The 19,746-nt window shown below is 42.3% G+C and overlaps 1 protein-coding gene across 1 annotated transcript in view; it reads left to right on the forward strand.

The window, feature by feature from the left end:
- Positions 1 to 15,607, forward strand: part of CDHR3 (cadherin related family member 3) — a 32,799-nt gene extending 17,192 nt beyond the window's left edge. The window contains exons 10-19 of the mRNA XM_066182878.1: positions 1,188 to 1,287; positions 1,433 to 1,531; positions 2,136 to 2,362; positions 4,014 to 4,185; positions 5,632 to 5,876; positions 8,436 to 8,617; positions 10,003 to 10,016; positions 11,459 to 11,490; positions 12,504 to 12,552; positions 15,292 to 15,607. Of these exons, the coding sequence (XP_066038975.1) occupies positions 1,188 to 1,287; positions 1,433 to 1,531; positions 2,136 to 2,362; positions 4,014 to 4,185; positions 5,632 to 5,876; positions 8,436 to 8,617; positions 10,003 to 10,016; positions 11,459 to 11,490; positions 12,504 to 12,552; positions 15,292 to 15,545 (1,374 nt within the window). The 3' untranslated portion in view covers positions 15,546 to 15,607. The remainder of the gene's footprint in view (positions 1 to 1,187; positions 1,288 to 1,432; positions 1,532 to 2,135; positions 2,363 to 4,013; positions 4,186 to 5,631; positions 5,877 to 8,435; positions 8,618 to 10,002; positions 10,017 to 11,458; positions 11,491 to 12,503; positions 12,553 to 15,291) is intronic.
- Positions 15,608 to 19,746: the final 4,139 nt, after the last annotated feature.

The raw sequence follows: 19,746 nt of genomic DNA on the forward strand, positions 1-19,746 counted from the left end.
TAAAGCACCAACTTTGATGTGGATAAACAGAGAAATTTGTTGCCATTTCATGCCCATTTACTCACGACAGACTGTGGAAGATCCTTGCTATAAAGCATGAGGAATTTAAATACTCGAGAAATCTCATGCTCAGTAACTCAGTAACTGGTCAGAATCGTAAAACCACTTTGAGTGGCAAATTTTCACAAAAGTGTGGTAGGATTTGCACTTCTGTGATTTTGCATATCAAAATATGGATTCCTTATGCTGATAGCTGCTGGCAAGCTTGCCTTGGCCAGAACCCCAGTGCTTGGACATGTGAAATGATGGTTGGGGGGTTTTGCTTAAAAAAGAACTGTGGGCAACTACAGAAAAAGGGAAACAACAAAAAATAGGCATTCTGTCTAAAAGACAGGAGCACTACAGGAGCAGTAAAATGATTTTGTATGGTTTACTTTAATTTTGGAACTGAGGTTTCTTTGTCGATAAGAACTGCCCTCAGCTGCTTCATCTGCCAACATAAAAAGTATTTTCCTTGCTGCACAGGATATGATTGTTGTCAAGCCTTTGATCTCTATATATGGACAATGTAACAGACTCTAGCAAGTAATCTGCTCCTCCAGGAATCTCCCTGAAGAGACAGCCAGCAGTGGATGCCTGTGTGTTAGTCCTGCTGACCTGAAGTTCATGAGGCTTCCACAGCAAGACAGAGAGCTCAGAAGATTAGGTTTTTAACCTATGCAAGCCACCATTTAGTAACAACTTGGTTCCTGGAGAAACACTCCACTCGTGGCTGGACCTGATACCTTTTTTTTAATGTCTGCAAGCATGAGCTCAAGTAATGGCTCAAACTATTACTGTCAGCCATTGCAGATCATTGTTGAGCCAAGAAAGGCTGCGTAAATAGCCAGCTCATTACTCAAGCTTTGAATTGACAAGGTAAAAGGTTGAGACCTTATCACCCAAATTATTAAAAAACTTTCTGCTCTTAAGGGGAAGAAATTTTGTTGGCAGAAGTGGGAGCATGTAGAAAAAGCCTGGAATTCAATCCTGGAATTGACTATTAGCCTGTGTTACTCCTATAGAACTGTTCTATAGACCCAGGGAGCAAACCACACTTATAGAACGTTGAAAAGAGTAATTGTCATCATGTGTACTGTGACTTCATGTATGGAGGTATAAATAAGATTGTGTTTCTTTCTATTTAGATGACTGGAACTATTGATTTAGAAAACTCAGCTAATCCAGGAGTTGAAGTTTATAGTTTGACTGTCAGAGTGCAAGATACTGCCCATCCTAACTACTCAAGCAAGTATCCCTTTTACATTTCTTTTGATAGTTTTCTGTGCTGTAACAGCATGGAGAGAGGAATACCATATGTATTTTGAATATATGCATGAAAAAATTTCACAGTCATACTTAACTATGATTTAATCTTCTGTTATATTTCCAGATATCATCTACATTTACATCAGGATAAAGCCAGTGAATGAATTCTCTCCTGTCTTCCGTAATTTATCTTATGTGTTTAGTGTTTCTGAAATTACTAAAGGTACAGTAAGTAGCACCTAAATGATAGAAATAATGTTGTCATGTTGTTAAGTGCCTTTTTGCTCCAAATGAATTTTCATATATGTAAATGAAGCAAATGGCTCAAAGTTCCAGTTCAACTAGGGTCTCACCATACAACCACCTACTACCCTTAAATAGACTAAACTGGCAAAAACTCTAATTGTACAGATGGAAGCTGAGACACAGACAAATTCAGCAGTTGCACAAGGAATCTGGGGCAACGCCAGGAACTGAACTCAGATGTCTTGTTTTAGACTGTCTTTCTGCTCTTGCTAAATTAGCCTTTTGGGGGGACTGTAGTGGTGCACAGAAAACTTTACAGACTGACACAGATGAGTGAGGACTCCCTTGGCCCAGCCATGGAGCACTTCTGCTGGGGTTCTCTACATGCTCTTGTGTTTTGGTATTTACTGCTGGCAGTCCATGCACAGGGGAGGCATAGCACACCATAAGGAAACAGTGCTTATCACACCATTGCTTTAATTTTCTTGGGTGAAAAACTCTAAACTGAATCTTTAGTTCAGTTTCATCTGTACCTTCTGTTACTTTAAATGTTAATGAAATAGGGATTTTCTGTTTCTCAGTTGGATCTAGCATTGGAAGAGTGCATGCCATAGACAAGGACTGGCCACCCAATGTCATCACTTACTCCATTGTAGCTGGAGCTGGCAACAGGGATTACACAAATATGTTCTGGATCAGCCCAACAAAAGGAGATGTGAGAATTTTAGCTAGATTAGACTACGAAACAACTCAGAAACATGTTTTCATAGTACAGGCCTCAGACCTAGAGAAGTCTACAACAGCATCGGTGAGTAAATCCACTCTACTACTTCACCTTTACCTACATCTCTCTTCTTCTTAGCAAGAACAGTAAGACACAGGGCAAAGCACTTGGGTCTGTAAAAGACAAGTGCAACCTTGCCCAGTCATATATTACTCAGATGAAAGAGTTATTGTTCACTCAGTGTTGGTTTATTTTTCACGAATAGGATAAAATACTATTTTAATATTTTTAACTGTGGTATTTGCTTCTCAGACCTTTTTCCTTATTTTACCTGGACAGTGAAATTGTTTTCTGTGCCCTAGACAATTTAAGCTACTCTTTATGGCTACAGAGGTACTAGAAAATACAAAAAGGACAGGGTCATGAGGCCAGGTAACACAACCTAATTGTAGCCATGCTTAGTGGCAGATTCTTTTTGGAATCTATGTAGTGTCCCTTGGCCCTCTAACATATTTTTGATTTTATTTGTAATTTTTTTTTTCCCTGAAAAGTGTCCAAAGTAATGTGAGAATTGTGTTGCAGCATATCAGAGTTGTGTTTTCATGGAATGGTACAGAGAGGATGTGGGTGGGAGGAGGGCTTGGGTGGCCTCTTGGGTTAGTGTCAGAGGGCCAGCCCAGTAGCTGTGTCCACTTGGCCTGCTGGAGTTGTGCCATGATCTACTTTTTTCCTTGATGGTGCTACCTGGCAGGAGCCAAGACCATGCCAGGTACAAGATAACCTTTAACAGCAGGGTTTGGCTTAGGTTTTATGCCCAGACTTATTTTATTCAGAAGAAAAAGTAGAGATGCTATATCCACAAAGGTACTTTATAGTAACTTCTTTCAAAGAATTCCAGTGTCCTTCAGAGACAGGCTTCTTTTGATTTCTCTTCACACTTGGTCCCTCATGACAGTTTTACATTTGATTTTTACACATCTCTTGGGGGTGACACAGGTACTAGGCTTGCTTTTCATTCCAGCCAACACCACTCATAGTGTTGCTATCCAGGATGTATTTAATCTCTTTACCATCTATAATATTTCAAGGTGATGATTAATGACAATTTAGCAACATAAGCTTTTAACAATGTCAAGCTTATCTGCTGCCTGACTAACAGACATTAGAAGAAAGAACTTTGGGAAGGGTAAACTATCTCTCAGCCAGCTAATCCCAGAAGACATCAAACACATCTGGTGCTACTCAGGGTGCTCCTACCTATGCAGGAGGCTATTTATCAGCATTTCTCTCTCACTGGAAACAGTCTATAAACACACTTCCTTCCATGGATCATACTCTAAATGGTTATTAAATATGCTAAGAAGCCTAACAAATGGTTGTGAAGCAAATTGAGAGTTTTGGAAGGGAGTTTAATGATTATGTGGTACTATTATTATTTTAACCGTAACACAATTCAGGTTGTTCAAACTGATATATCAGCTTGAAAACCCTTCACTTTTGGAAGATGGCTCATGTTACGGAACCTGTTCCCAGAAGAAAGCTGATCACAAGAAGAATTGAAGGACAAATGATCACAGACATTTTCTAGCAGAAACTAGGTTGCAAGGGGACTTCATTGCTCTTCAACATTGTTGACCAAAAGAACAAAATGGGCAAAACCAAACAGTTTCTGAAATTAACAAAATGTCTCAGCACGTTGTAGCAGCTTCAGTTTGCTATTGCTCTTTTCTTCCAGGTAACTGTGAATGTTTTGGAAGTAAATGATGAAGAACCAGTTTGTTCACCCAATTACTTCTCACTCCAAATCCCAGTCGATTTAGCCGTTGGGACCAACATTAATGGCTTCAGGATTGAGTGTCATGATCGTGATTCTGATCCCAGGTCTTTCCGTTACTTCATTAATGAAGGTACAGTGTCACAGTGGGCGAGCTGGGAACAGTGAAAAAAAAATAGTGAATGCTGGTAGTTCACTTACATTTATAAACAAAAATCTAACATAGTTTGTGTGCTACTTTTCATGGTGGGCTTGCTGTGATCCACAAGTTCTGCACATCATTACATTGATCCTCTCTCCACAAGCTGGCTACTGGTGCTACTGGTGCTAGCAGCTAGAAGCGCTCCCTTGCGAGGCTGGATTGCCTGCCATATTAATTAATAGGCTATTAATTACACAGTCGACAAGAACTTCAGAAGAATGAGCTGGAATGGTGTGCAATGTCAAATTTCCCTTCCAATTACAGCTGAGTAAATCTTGAGAAATGATGGAAAGTTCTGCATCTCTGCGTATCTCATCATCACATAGATGCTGGTGCGCTGTTCAAAACAAATGCTCAAACCTGCATGTTGTAGGTCCATGTTGTATGCCATAAACCCTCATTTTAAAAATCCTTCTTTGAACCTTTTGATCAGTTGCATCCACTTGGAGAACTGCAGTGGTATGGGATGACACTCAGCTTCACAAAAATGGAAACACACTCTCTTGGAGCAATTCCTTTGTTGCTGAGGTGACTGCTGTGAAGTAGGTAGCAGATTGACCAGGTGCCAGCAAAAGACTGTGATATCAAAAGAGAGAATCTCTGTCCTACTGCAGCCCCTTGGTGCCACAGAAGGAGCTCTGTAGGCATGGTATTGACACATGAATCTATACAATGGCAGTGTTAATAAATCACATGTCAACTCTTGATCTCAATGGGACCACAAGAGCAAAACCAGATCACATTCGGTGTCTTTTCAAAGCTCTGATTTGCTGTATGTGTGGTCTGTCCAGATTGTAACAGCTGGGGCTGGTCTGCCTGCAGCCTGGGCCATGTGCAGCTCCAGCTACAATGGACAGAAAGCAAGGGCTGAGGAGCCAACCTTTCTGAACTCTCCTCCCTGCCCCATGGTGCCGACAAAGCACTGGAGGCAATGAATGTCACTGAGTCATTAAATTTCTTCAAAGACCACTGTCTCTGGGCAGATGAAGAAGCCATGGGGAAGGGCTGGAGCAACACTCTAGGGACACCCCAGCAGTGGAATGAGCCCTACCACAATGCAGGGTCATTACCACAGCTGGGTGTTGTTGGGCTCTCCCCAGGCTGTAAGTTCAGGTCATTCAGGTGTCCTCTTGTGTGTTCTATGTCTCTGAAGTGTTTCCACAGCCTCCTGTCTGCTATGACCCCATAGAGGGTCTTATTCTGGACTGCAATGCTTTTATGACTGTATTGTTTTGAATTATTTTATATGGTACAAAGAAGATCAAGGAGCCCTTCTTGTCATTGACATTTCACCGCACCTCACCACTTGTTACACACATTTACTTTAATGTGGGATTAATGTTAATTTTTTTTGCATTTTGGTGTTACCTTTTGCAGGCAATGAGAACAATCATTTCGTCTTTTCACCAAGGGCTGGCTCCAACACATCTCATCTGATTCTTGCATCAAGGTTTGACTATGAGAGTGAACTTGATACAAACTGGATTTACAGTCTGCGGGTCCACATAACAGATGACAATTTAGTATCTGCCAGGGATAAAACAACACACTTAATTAAAACTGGAACAGTGACTTTAAGCATCAGAGTAATCCCAAACCCAACTACTGCCACAACCACTACGGTAAGTTCACTTAAAACTTATGTCCAGTTCTGCATTTCTTTTATGGAGTAATCTCCACAGGAGTAAAGAAAAGATAGATGTATGCAAAAGGAAAGCAAAAACCTAGAGTGCATCTAGCCCTGGGAAGTTCTGAGCCCAGCGCTTTTATGATGAAGTCAGAGGTGGTCGATGTGCTTAGTGTCATGAAGGATTAGTCCCAGGTACAGAGTCATAACATGTGTTTTGTATTTCAGTTTCTAAAACAAAAAGGGCAGGAAGCCAAAGGACTGGGCATGCTGCCATTACCATGCAACTGGAAAGTTAAAGATTTTGGCAGCTTTATTAATTAGGAAAGAGCAGGGATTAACCTTTGCCTGGAACCTTAAAATTACCTCATGCATTTTGCACTACCTCTTTTTTTTATTCATAAATATTCACTCCCCCAGCTGCCTTGCAGTTTTGTGTGCTTCTTTATCATTGGAGCACACTAATCTGTGGCTGTCAAAGTTGAAACAGACAATAACAACAAGAAGAAATCCTCATCACTTTAAAGTGTGTCTTTTCCAGACCTGAGGTCACTGTTGAGTAAAACTTGGACCAGCATGTCAGGAGCTGAAGCAGTTTTGCACAGTCTCAGTGTGTCGCTGAGGTCTCAGCAGGTTTCAGACAGCAAATCCAGAGGGATGGGATGGGTCTTTCCTGAGCTCCATGCCCATGCGATGGTCCATAGCTGAGCTGAGGAAGCCTGCATGGCTTTTGGCAGCCCAGGTGGGATCTAACCTTGCACAGCCTGTGAAGCTGTGGGCCTATGTTCCAACAATACTCTTCACCTCTCTGCACAGCCATCCCAGTTGAGCTCTGCCTTACCAGCTTAATTTTGAACCTGATTTCCATCAGGCTGGTGCAGGGTGTGCAGAGAGCTTTCTTTTGTCTTGCCTGTAGATGTGACACAGCCTGTGGGTACGGACCACTCTGTCCCTGTCCTTGTACCAGTCACCCCTTCATGCCTTCCTGCACCATCTTCCATCATCCACAGTCCATCCATTCCCTGTCTGCCTGCAGATGGCATTACCTTTTTCTTTCTTGGGTGCAGAAATGAAAATACAAGTATCCAAGTGAAGTGGTAAAAGAGGCTTTGCTGTAAAATAGTCTAGGTCTTCTAGAGGCTTCTGGTAACTGAGCCAGAACCAAAGGATCCTGCAAACAGCACATTAAAGTCTGGTTGCTTTGCTATGAAATGCTTAGATCCAAATTTTCAGACTGATTAATAACCCTGTTCTTATCTAATGCTCTTTTGGGAAGGAATAAATTATTTTTTTTTACTGCCTTCTACTCTCCCAACTTGATGTGGAAATGAAAAGTTAAGCTGAATAAACTTATTCTGTGTTTCTTTCCCGTGCTTTACCACAAATACAAACAGTCTCAACCACATACCACAGCATTAAATCTGTCTCCCCAGAGATATCAGCCTTCCACTTTCAGGCTATTTTCCAGAAGAACACTTCCATTACAGCAAGTTCTCCCCTCGCTACTCTTTACATGTGTTCAGTGCAGCAACTCAGTGAGTCAGAAACTGGAAAGCTGGTAGTGTAGAAAAGAAGCCTCATCACAAAAAGTCACTCGTGACTTCAGTCCAGGTGAGGATAAAGTGGAAGTGGTGATATTGAGATTATTTGAGCATTTCTATATTTTTTTTGATAAGACTAAATAGGATATTTTAAAATTATCCTTAAACTGTAAAGAAATAGATGCTCTGCTCAGTTTCATACTCAATGTGATTACAAATGTCTTACAGAAAATTAAATAAAAACTTCAGTAGATAATCAAAACTAATACTACCACACTAGGTAATGAATCAGGTAGAGTAAATGAGTAATTTCTGAAATGTGTGAGGACAGTTTCATGTTGGGACCATAATGAATGAGCCGCTAGCACCAAGTGGTGTGCCAGCTCAGAGAAGTGTCTCCTGACACTCAGGAAGATGTGGGAGATCACAACTGCTCAGGAAGTGTGGTTTTTCCTTCTGGAACAAGTCACTGGATGAAAAAGAAAGAGTTCTATTTCTTTTTATACAATAACCAAGTTCCTTAGGGTTCAACTGCTCTTGCAAAGCTGGCTGAATGATCACTGCAGTGAAGATGACCTACTTCCAGTTTTGCCTTAGGTAACAAGAAAACATTATCTCAGTAATGGCAGTATTCCCTGAACTTGCCTGCCCTCCAACAGTGTGCCTCTCAGGCAACCTGAGGCTTTTAAATTCCACCCCGATATGCTTGTTTTAATATGATATTGAAACGTGACCTGGAACCTCCCCTTTTCCTTCTGGGTGGGCTCCATTTCACCTGCCTTTGCTTTCCCCAGGAGCTCAGTGGTCCATCCCAGCCATCTGAGCTGCCTTGGCAGTCGGCAGGCAGCACATGGCATGAATCACTGTCTCCCTCCACCTCCCTCTGCCCATCATCTGCAGGGCCCCGGGGCAAGCTCGGGCCGGGTGCCTCGGTGCAGAAGTTCAGCCAGATGAAAGGCGGTGTTGGTGTCAGTAAGCAGCCCTGAGGAATTCTTCCTGTCTTGTTTTAACAGCCTGGCTTCACTGTTGTGACAAAAAGGGAAAACCTCTACTCTCCGTCGGCGTGGTACGTGCCGTTCGTCATCACCGCCGGCAGTTTGCTGCTCCTCGGGCTGCTGGGCCACCTGGGGCTCCTGCTGCTGGCCCGGCTCCGCACCCGCGGGCCCCCGGCAGGGAGAGCGCGCCGCACCGCCCTGTGAGTCCCCCAGATGGCACACGGGGATGTCCCCAGCAGCACCTGGCAATGACAGAGGTGGCTCAGGCCTTTCAGCCCTGAGGATATCGATGCTTTAAATCTTTCATAGCGCTATGCGCGGTACTGTAGTGAAAGCTAACACCAGGTACAGCGATACTGGGCGTTAATGGTATGGACTCAAGGAAATGTGTCTATGGCATTTTTTTCATGGGTTTAGGAACATTAACAAGAGCAGAAGGTAGAAGTGGAATTAACAATTATAACCTCTAAAGGCAGCTATGCTCATGAAGGTCAGTCGGAGCCTGTGCCAGACAGTGCTGACCACAAAGGTTTTGGTTTGTATTTGACCCCCATCCCAAGGGAGCTCCCATCTAGGTAGTTACTGGATGCATTTTCCTCCCTCTCAGCTGCAGATCCCAGTGTCGTTTGCAAATATTGGTGCTCATGCCAAATTCATTGTTCTGGCAAAACTTCTGCAGATTTCCTGGAGTTTTACCAAGCCAGTTACAAGGCTCTGGCCCATAAAGCTTACCTCTAAGTGTTCATGCTTGGCAAAAGGCATGGAAGCACCTGGGACCAGCTCTGAGTCACTGTGGGAAGTGCAGAGATCCCTGCTGGCTGCCTTCTCAGTGGGCTGGAGCCAGGCTGCCTCCAAATTGACTTTGTATTTCACAAAGCTAAGATAAGCAATCCTTTAAGTGGCTGGGATTAAAAAAAAAAAAAAAAAAAAAAAAAAAAGGATTTCTACAAGTATTCTCAGGATTTGGATATCAATCAATTTAGAGGTTACATTAAATGTAAAGAACTACTATATGACTGTGACAATAGTTCAAATTGTGTGAGCAAGACATTAACAACTTGTGATAAAAATGACAAATGAATCTGAGATACTGCTATTATTTAGTAATTGGGGAAATCAAATCATTTATTGGGAGCTGGGGTCTCACATTAAAAAGAAATTTTTATATTTTCAAAAACATTTATCAACATTCCAATATTTAAAAGGTATTCTCTGAGCACATCAGATCCAAAACATTGATCTTCCTCCAAGTATGGAACAAAATTACAATATCTGAAATATATTTTACCAGATTATATGAATCCATAATGCTATCATCAATAAGACTTTATTATTTTAAGAACATTCCTTCTTGAAGAAGTGTTAGAGCAATGCTTAGGACTGTTTTCCTGTTTGAGAGCAGCAGTAAATGATGCAGGCTTTCTGTGAAAGCAAAATCAGAAACCAAATAAATCGAGCAAATCTCAGAACTCAAGGAAACGCATCCTTCTTGCCAAGTGAAAGAGAATAAAAATAATGATTTTTTTTAATGTAGGGAAAACCATGACATTTGTTAACTACACTCTTAATCTTCTTTTCATTACAGGATAAATGCTCCAGGTGTGTACCTCTTTTCTATATTTTAATGCTTCAAAAAGGACCTTTTTTATGATTCCGTGTAAAATCCGTAAATAAAATTTTAGATATAAATTTGACACAGTAGAAGGATACTGAGATTAGATAATCCTGGCCAATTATGGGGGGCCTGACAAAATGATTTCATGGCTGTTTTAGTCTTCAAATCTATTAACTCTTAAGCAAACCCCAAATTTAGAGTTGTCTGGTATTCTGGCATGGATGCTAAAGAATTTCTGTATTTTTCACACACAATTTATATGCTATCTGTTAAAAAATAACCCCAGCCATCTATAGCACCTTCAAGAGTCCTCTCCACTCTAATTCCCTGTGCTCTGATCACTTCATTTGCTCCCTGGACACCATTACTTCACATATATAAAGATTTATTTTGAAGTATTGGTGCTTTTAAAGGGGTTTGTACAACTTAGCAGGGAGATAGATCACACATGGAAAAGCATTTTTTTTAAGCAGTCTTGTTCTTTTTTCAGTGCCATTACATTTCTGCTAGAAAGCACTGCTCATATGGGCTCAATAGGACCCTGCTTTTGTAATTCCCCTTTCCTCAGTCAGTATCTCCCAAATGGAAAAAACCACAGGGCTAACAAACCCCTCAAAATAAGCAATTCTCTTGGTTGCCCAATTTGAGACATTTCAGTGTTGGCTGGTTTCCAAAAAGTGAATGCTTTTTGCTTACTGAAAACTGGTTCCCAAATGCTGAGCAGCAAAGGCCAGACAGAACAGTTTTCCCATCAGTGCTCAGGCTGAGATCCACCTGCAGCACTTCAGAGTCTTGCACACCTGGTTGCAAAGCACATTTGTGGCCACACACAGTTCTCCAAAGAAAGGACATTAAGCAAATTGGCAAGGAGTGAGAAAGAAGAAATCATACCAATTAGTTGGATATCATCCACAAATCCATGCTGTCAAGATGCCCATGGCACTGCTGCTGTATTTGTTTGCATGTGGGATGAGTTAATAGTGTGGTAAATTCACACACAACCAAACTGTTCTTCAATCTGAATTTTACTTGACTGAAAATGCTGCTCTTCCATGTTTTGTCTCCAAGCTGATATTAGACAGAAACTTTGCAACCGCAAACATTTGTGTAAGACAATAATCTGCATTTCTAGTTCAGATATTCCCAAAGGTGAATTTCTGAATTTGCTCATATTATTTTGAAAGGGAAATTTGTTTAATAACCATTGCTATTCATTCATTACTGACTTTTCAAGGCTAGTCTTTCGATTAGTCACTGGCAACTGTGGATTTTCACACAGCATTTCAGAAAAAATAAGACACATTTAAGATATCTCAGCATTTGAGTGGAGGGAATGTCTATTTCTTTGAGGAAATCTTGACTTTAGTTTCTACAGTCACTATCAGAAAATTCTGATTATTAACAGTGTGCATTTCCCTTTCTGTAGAAAAGAAGAAGGTTAAGAAAGAAGTGGTCATGGTAAGTACTGCTGGCCTCAAAAGAAGCCCCAGTTTTGCCAGGCCCATCATGTAATATGATTGTAGGATCCTTTAATGAATGACATCTGTTTGTCTATAAAAATGATAGACGAGGGAAAAATGATTGCCCTCTAGTGCAAAGCACTTCATTATCCCAACTGGCCTCAGTGTTCGGAAGCAAGATGGGGTGTGAGGGGTGCTCACCTGTACTGGGGTCCCTTTGCTTCCAAGTGCAAAATGCTGTACTTGGAAGGTCAGACAGGCTGTGCCCACAACCATGGCGGGGAGACTCACTGCAGACATGGGATGACAAGTGCCCCAGCTTCACTGGCAGCAGTAGTGCACTGCTGAGACACCACTGACCTGTGGAGCCAACTCTGACCTACCTGAGTGCTTCCAGTAAAGTATGCCAGCATATCCAGGCTGTAAAGAGTTTGGCCTTGATAAGCTGTTTGCAGCAAAATGTCATAGATGTTTCCACTGTTGGAGATGTTTATTTGCTCCTGGATCTTGGGACTCCTTCCTTTTCACGGACATAATTGCATAAGGGCTGCATAACTGCATAAATAGACATGATGTTCTCAGGCACATGGTGTGGTTCCTGGAGTGGTCCTTTGCAGGAGCTGGACTTTGATGACCCTTGTGGATTCCTTCCAGCTCAGGATATTCTGTGGATCTATGCAAGGCACTTTGATTAGTGAACTCCCTCTCCCAAATTTTTCAGAGGGGATTCCCAAGCCTACACTGGGTGGAGGAGACCCTCTTGTGGTTACACACATGGAGGCATTTAGCATGTCAGAACTTATGAATTCTCCTTTGAATATCCTATGATGAAACCCTACAGCACAAATGGCTCTTGTTGCCAGTTTAGATTAAGCCCAGCCCAAAGGAATGCGATATACAGGTCACACAAATCCACCTCCATCCATGTAGGTCACCATTTCCAAGTCACTGCCTCTCCTTCTGACTTAACTCATTCATAGGTTTCATTTCACATTTTGTGTTTCTTCACAGACAATGACAAAGATAAATACTGTCTTTGATGGAGAAGCCAGAGACCCAGGTAATAAAAAGCAATTAACAGAGGACATGAATATTAGGCTGGAACCAAACTGGATCAGTTGATTTAAATATGGTTTAACATTGGCTTTTTGTATTTCTGGTTTGCTATTTCCAAGGAGAATGGGTGCTATATTTCAAGTAGTGAAAATCAAGACAGTGCCTCAGTAACATTTGTAATTGTAGAATATACTTACAGCCCTGGAAAACACACATCTGATGGTCAGACTGCTCACTACTCCTCTGCTAAACTGGGATGTATGGATACATTCATAGGTACAGGAAGGTGGGAGGGGAGGAGGAATATGGCGCTGCCATAGCTACATGGTCTCACCCATCTCATGTCTGGGAAATGGCCAGGAGATTAATGTCACTGCAGAAGTGCTGCCTTCATCTCCTAAACTTCTCCCTGGAGAAGTGGGTGGGTGAGTTACTGGCTTCTACATGAACCTCCTCCCTTACAGTAACAGTGTGTTGCTGCTGTTTAGCCAAGACTCAGGGATCGCTTGTTGGGGTGAAAAAGGAAAACCATCAGCTGACAATGGGTACTGTGTCACCAGGCTCCAGATATGCAAACTCTGAGCATATCTGATCAAAAACAAAAGTAAGGCAAAGGCTACAAACCTCAGGAGGAGCTGGGGAGCTCATCCAGCTCCCCAGGTGACAGTCACTGCTCTGCAGCAAGGCTCATTACAGGAAAAATGCTTTTGTTTTACTGAGGATTGATCTGGCTTACCTCATTCCCCTGAAACACAGCCCCTGCCTGAGCCCCTTACTTTGATGCTTGGCTTGGAATTAGGGTTCCCAGCCTTGTGCCTAATGGCTGAGGGCTCCAGCATGGAAAACAGGTGTGCAGGTAAAATGTGACAATCAGACAAAACAGGTTTTTAACAAATAGGTTTGAAAATAGGTCTGAAACCATAGGTCTAGAAATCATCCAGGAGAAGACAGGCTTGTTTTGAGTCTTGGCTTCATCTGGCCAGTTTCCAGCCAGGTGCCTGTAACTTGTGTTTCTTATTAGCTGGCTCAGAGCTGTTGGAAGCCTTGAGCTAATGGGAAACACTAGGCATGGAGACTTCAGTACTAGTTGGGCAAACAAGTGGGACCCTACTGTGCAATTAAGCCCATCCACAAGGCTGCTCAAGGCCGGTTTGATCCAGGTCCAAGCTCACCTGCTACTTATAAAGAGATCTAGAGGAATGGGCTCCAAAATCCCTGCTTTTTCACCCCTGTGCAACAGCATTTGTAATATATTAAACATGAATAGTCTCTAGGTTGCTGCAAGAGCTGCTTTCCAGTGTTCTTGCAGGTCAGCTGGGGCTTCCTTTCTCAACAAACCTGCCTGACCATACTGGACTTCAGGATATTTGAGCCCATCCAAACAGTCATCCAGAGCCGTAGCATTTGTGTCATGCCTGACACAAACATTAAGCTCTAACACACTCTGGTGACAGCAGGGAAATGTGTGTTCCCTACTTCTCCCTTCTCTTCTCCACACCTCATCACAAACCCTAGAGGATCAAAGGTTGCTGGTTTGGAAATGAGATTTAATAATTCCCGGGGCATCATCTGTTGAATATGATTAAGAGGGATGGTCAGAAGCTGTTTTCTGATCTGGACAGCTTTAATACACCCTCCTCAAAAGCCTTTAGACAAAATACCATGTAAAGAGATCCAGTTTCATCTTGAGCCGCTCAAATTGTGTTCATGTGTCACAAACCATTAATTCTGATACAAACTGCAACATTTAGTAACATGTAACCACAGTTTCTTTCCACGCCTTAATGGTCTTTTGTTTGTCGCCCATTGCTAATGTTTAATTACAGAAACTGCCTTTATAGCTCCTGATTCTCCGTTTAGCAACATGCATTGAGTTAGACCATGAGGCGACCACACTGGGCACATGGCAATTCCTTTTACTTATCTCTAGGTAGCAACGAACTGAGGGACAAGATACTTGCTTTTAACGTACAAGTAGAAATTACCCATAAAACCTGAATAGAGAGAGAAATCTTTCTGACAAGGGAAGGTAGCCATGTGTGCTAAACAACACAAATGTAACAATATTTTATATATATGAGAGAATCGTGTACTTGTACGAAACACACAGTACTTAACTCTATTAATGGCAAAGTGGATGGTAAGCCTGGAAGAAAGCATTTTGTGCAAATGGAGAAGGAACACATGCAGCCAAGACTCACTGGATCTTAAAATCCTGGTCAATCCAGATAAGCTGACATGGCCTGGAAGATGTATGTATCATGTTGTGCTCCTAAGCAGGTTTTGCTACCTCTGCTAGGCAACAAAATAGGCATGACAAAATAGGCACAGACATATACAATAGTCTTGCTCAGTATGGCTAAAGACAGAAGTTTTGTCCTTACAACTATGGATGTGTTTGTTATACTGCCCATGTTAATCCCTGGCGGCTGGAACTTGGATAGAGTTATTGGGTGATAAGACAGTTATTTCTTTCAGACTGGGAATGCTTAAAATATCCCTGTTCCCCTAACTGCAAAGACAATTCTTTTAGTGGCAGAACAGCCAACATCATCTCTGAGCAGCCACTGTGACACCCAGATCCCCACAGAAATGAGGCTTTCCCTCTCAGGGCTACCTCCCCAGCTCAGCTGAATTCTAGGTGCTTCACATTTCTCATTTCAGTCTCAATGCTGAGAACTGTCATGTCTTAATCTGCTAAAGCAAGAATGATTTTAATCTGTTGTCTTTTTGTTCTTGCAAGTTACTGGCAGAATGTACGAGTTCAATACACGGTCAGGGGCCCGGAGGTGGAAAAAGAGCAATGAGCCCCTTCAGCCAATGCTGGCTATGCAGGTAATGTCCAGTGCCACAGAAAACAGTGGCCAAGGGGTGGATAGAGCAGAGGCATCAAGCAAAAAAGAGCCTACAGAGAAGAAGAAAGAACTGAATGCAGCAACAAAACCACCTGCGAAGCCTCAGCAGGGCAATCAGAAACACCAGGCCCAGCTGGGCTGAGACTGCAAAAAAAGAAGAGTCTGAGGATGTGGAGTTATTCTCACCAACCCCTTAAGGCAGGAACTGACCTCCTCTCCCAAAATGAACTTTTCTTTGCTATTACGCCGGAGTGCATGAGACTCCAAGGTGCCTCCCAAGTGACCTCTGATCTGAACAGCCAAAGAATCAGATGTGATTTCTTTCTCTCTGTCTCAGCTGTAAAATGAAAGGTGGCCATAAGGTGTGTAAACCAGACCCAAAGGCAGAATGAAGCTAGATATACCTTTGGCAGGTGCATGTAAGAGGAGGAGGGAAGAAGAGGAAATAATCAGAGTCATGGACAAAAGCATTCAGTGCCCACTGTTTCCTACAGGTACTGGTAGATTCCCCCTGGAATGTCTGCACCTCTGGCAGACACAGCCACATCCTCTGACTGCCTTTGGGAATGGCAGCATACACAGATGTGCTTTCTTAACAGTGAATGGGGTCTCCTGTCCCTGCTGAGCAACCAAATGAGTGAAAAGCACATTAGGGTAGAAAGGTTTACTGCTAAAAGCTAAAAATATTTTCTTTTCATTCAGTATTTTATTTCAGCCCTTCCTTGCCCTCCCATCTTGCTGTAGAAAAGACCATGGCTTGAAAGCAGTTCTGGAGTAGAGAAAACCCACAGCTTCTTGTAGTATCTTAGCCTGTCAACACTTTCAGCTTATTTATCTTTTGTAACACTAAGAGCATTCAATATCTTCACCTTTGGTATTTCCTCTGGCACATTTAATACTTTACAGAGTCAAGTGGAATATACTCAAAAGAATAATGACAGTAAACACATGGGGTGAAATAATCTTTTCTGAGTGTGAGCATGTATACCATAAGTGCTATCTAAAAACCTGATATAAAACAAACAAACTTGCCAAGATTTTATAAAATTATTTTAATCTGAAGAAAAATAATTACAAATGATGACTTAATACTGTATGTCTTGGCTTGTTTTCTTTCCTGATAGCAAAAAAAAATTTTTGACAGCAAGGGACTGATATCAGGTGTCAAAGAAAATTTCAGTTTAAGTTGAACAGGGACAGTAAATGAAGACTTTATTCAGTCTCTCACATACATTGTTTTTGTCATACAATGAAGGACCTGGATGGAGAAATCCACAGTAATTTCATCAAGGATCCTACACTTCACAAAAACACCTGTCATGGCACTGTAACTCTTTGCTGTGCTCCAAAGGAGTGACTTGGCTCGGGAGCAACTTCCCTAACAAACACAAATCATCTTCAGTCAAATGCCTTTTCATTGCACAATCAGAAACCCAGTGTGTAATCAACACCACAGATACAGATAGAAAAGAGTGATTTATACTCTCTGAGCATGTTATCATTTTACTGTGCCCATGGCAGTTGTCATAACATTGCTTGACCCTCCAGAACCAACAGGGGCAGCCACATGTCCAGTGCTCCAACCCACCACTGTTTGCCCTTTTTTAGCTGTAAATACAGCACATTCAATTTCTATTCAGGTGGTTCTTCAGTGACATAAAGAAACTGCAGTTTCCTAGCAGATCTTCCTAGCACTCTGACACCAAATCACCCATAGGCATACCTGCCACCTCCAGAAATTAAATTTTGTTACCTGAAGAAGTTAACTGCATTATTTTCATGACAGGAAGAGACACAGGTTTTTGTATTTACTTTCCTGGGCATTTCTCTGGGACAGCTGCTTTGCTTCCTTGATTAATGTCATTCTGCTTCAGTGATTAAGGGATAATTTATTGGTTTTTTTTAAGGGAAGGGAGAGACAGGCTGTAGTTTCAGCCAGGAAACTGGCAAAGAGGCAGATGAATACTCGTCCCTCTTTACTATTGTTCCTGCTGCTGAACTGCACAAACTTATTTCCTTCCTCCTTAGGGGAAAAACCCCAACAGCAACATAACCAGCTATCACAGCAGGCTCTGAACTCCGTGTATGCAAACACAATGTCATGGCCAACACTCCTGGTGTCATGGTCTCCCACAGCTGGGCAACAGCTGGGTGAAAAGCAACCGCTCTTGAAGTGAGCAGTTCTTCTCAAACTCTGGTCTCAGAACAACTGATGGTTAACAAAGAGGAACCATAGATAAAAGAGGTGCCAGATCCAAGCACTGACACTGCCCAGAATGCCTGCACCCAGTTGAGGTGGTTTTAGCTGGTGTACTCAGCATTTGGGGGAAGGGGCAGGTTTAAACAAGTAAGGCATCCTGTGAGTCCCATGCAACTCTCTGCATGAGGAAACAAGTGTGCTGACCACAAAGCACAGCTTCACCCTTCCTTACACTGTTGCTTCCACACATGAAGTGCTGATCTCCAGCTCTGACTCATTCTTCATCTTGATCTTTCCCATGAAACCTTATTTTGGACATGCATAGGACTACTTCCCTTGTTTAGGATCTACAAGATCAAGGAATAACAAGGTTTTATATGAGCATTAGCCTTATGTTAAAGTGGCACCGTTTTCCTATCAGCTGACCCTACTACTATGGATGCTCCTTCCTGTGAAGGAATCAAGAATGAATTCTTGGTCTCATTGAGCTAAAGCACATCCATTCACGTCTCTGGCTTGTCTTTGGTAGGACCAAAGCAGAGAAGGTAGAACTGACTGAACCACGTGTACACTTGTTACTTATTGTATCAAACAATCCGTGAAAAGATACAAAAGCAACATATATTTTTTTCATAAAATAGAGATTATAATGCACTGCACAGTACAGCTTAAAAGGTTAAAAACCTCTTCTAATTGTCAGAGGAGCTTTTGTGCTTTTTTTATTCAGAAGTCTTTTGAGAACACAGAGTCAGTGTCTAGAACTGCCACTAGATGGACTGAGAGCAAAGATTAAGTGCAGCTCTACACAATAAAAGCATTTGATTATTGGAACAATTAGCAAAGACCATGGGCTCTTTCCATCATTTGAAGCCTTCAGAAGTCAAGAACAGCTGCTGTGTGGTGTAGAGGGTCAGACTAGATGATGGGAACAGCCTCTTTAGTCTTCATCAGCTCTGTTAGTCTCTGTGAACACAGATACAAGGTATGAACTTTGGCGCCATTTATTTTGAGTGATGGCACTGATAAGCTGAGACCAGAAGAGGAGGAAAGGCACCTGGTGGTTCAAGCAGACTGGCTGGGGGCAACAGTTCCTGACTTACAGCTGCCTATTACATGTTATGCCATAATCTTATCTGAAGTCTACAAAAATCAGTGTGAGCTCTGCCACAGCTTTTGATTGCTGTGTCTCTGCCTATTACACATCTCTGAAGTGCTTCCAGATCTATGGATTGACATTGTTTTGAAAGTTTCAAGAGTGGTTAGGAAAGAGCACAGGTCACTCTTCCTGATGGGATCTCATTCCCCCAAGCAGGTTATGTGTGATCACGTTACTGGGGGTTTTATGCTTTTCTTCAAAGGCTCTGCTTTTATGCTGGTGTTATAAATAGCATAATAAACATCAGAAGTCTCAACTTCTAGCACTGTAACTTCATTTATATTGAGGAATATAAAAGTGCCAATACTGCATTTCTTCATGATCTGAAAGAGACCTACACATGAGAACAACACCAGCTGCAGAGATGAGAATATCTGCCCAGGAGGCTGACACTTTGTGTCACTCACTCACTAGGAGCAAGAGCTGATGTTTGGATCACCTCAGAGAAGGACGATCAGACAAGAGGAGCAATCCTGCTCCTCCTGAGAAAATAATCTGGCTGCTGGGTTATTTTATGAGAGCCAGATTGCAACACCATAATGTAACTAATGTTTTAACAGCAAGCAGCCACAACTGCATATTGCACACACCCCAGCTGGTTAGTGGTCTGACACCCCCAGCCACAACAGGCCCTTTGCAGAGCTCCAGCTGAAAGGCTGAACACAGGCTTAGCCCCCACCGGGCTCCATCTGCACACTCCCTGTCTGGATGTGCAAGCTCCCTATGTTGTCACAGGGGAGAAAGAGACACTGGGAGTAACTTATTAAAAAGCAGACATCTAGTAATGATCAGATGAACTGTGCCCTCAAAGCAGCTCTTGCTGGATGCCTAGATCAGATATCAATGCCTACAGAGTACACACAAAGGTAAATCAGCTGTCTCAGCCCAGGTTGTTCAGGTGAGGGCAGGTCTGTGCCACTGCACCAGTGCCTGAGGAAGCTGAAAATGAGGGAAAAACTGACCACAGAGGTCACCCAGGCTCTGCTG

The sequence above is a fragment of the Chamaea fasciata genome, unplaced genomic scaffold, assembly GCF_029207755.1.
Source record: "Chamaea fasciata isolate MVZ Bird 193981 ecotype frontalis unplaced genomic scaffold, bChaFas1.0.hap1 SCAF_5, whole genome shotgun sequence".
NCBI lineage: Eukaryota > Metazoa > Chordata > Aves > Passeriformes > Sylviidae > Chamaea > Chamaea fasciata.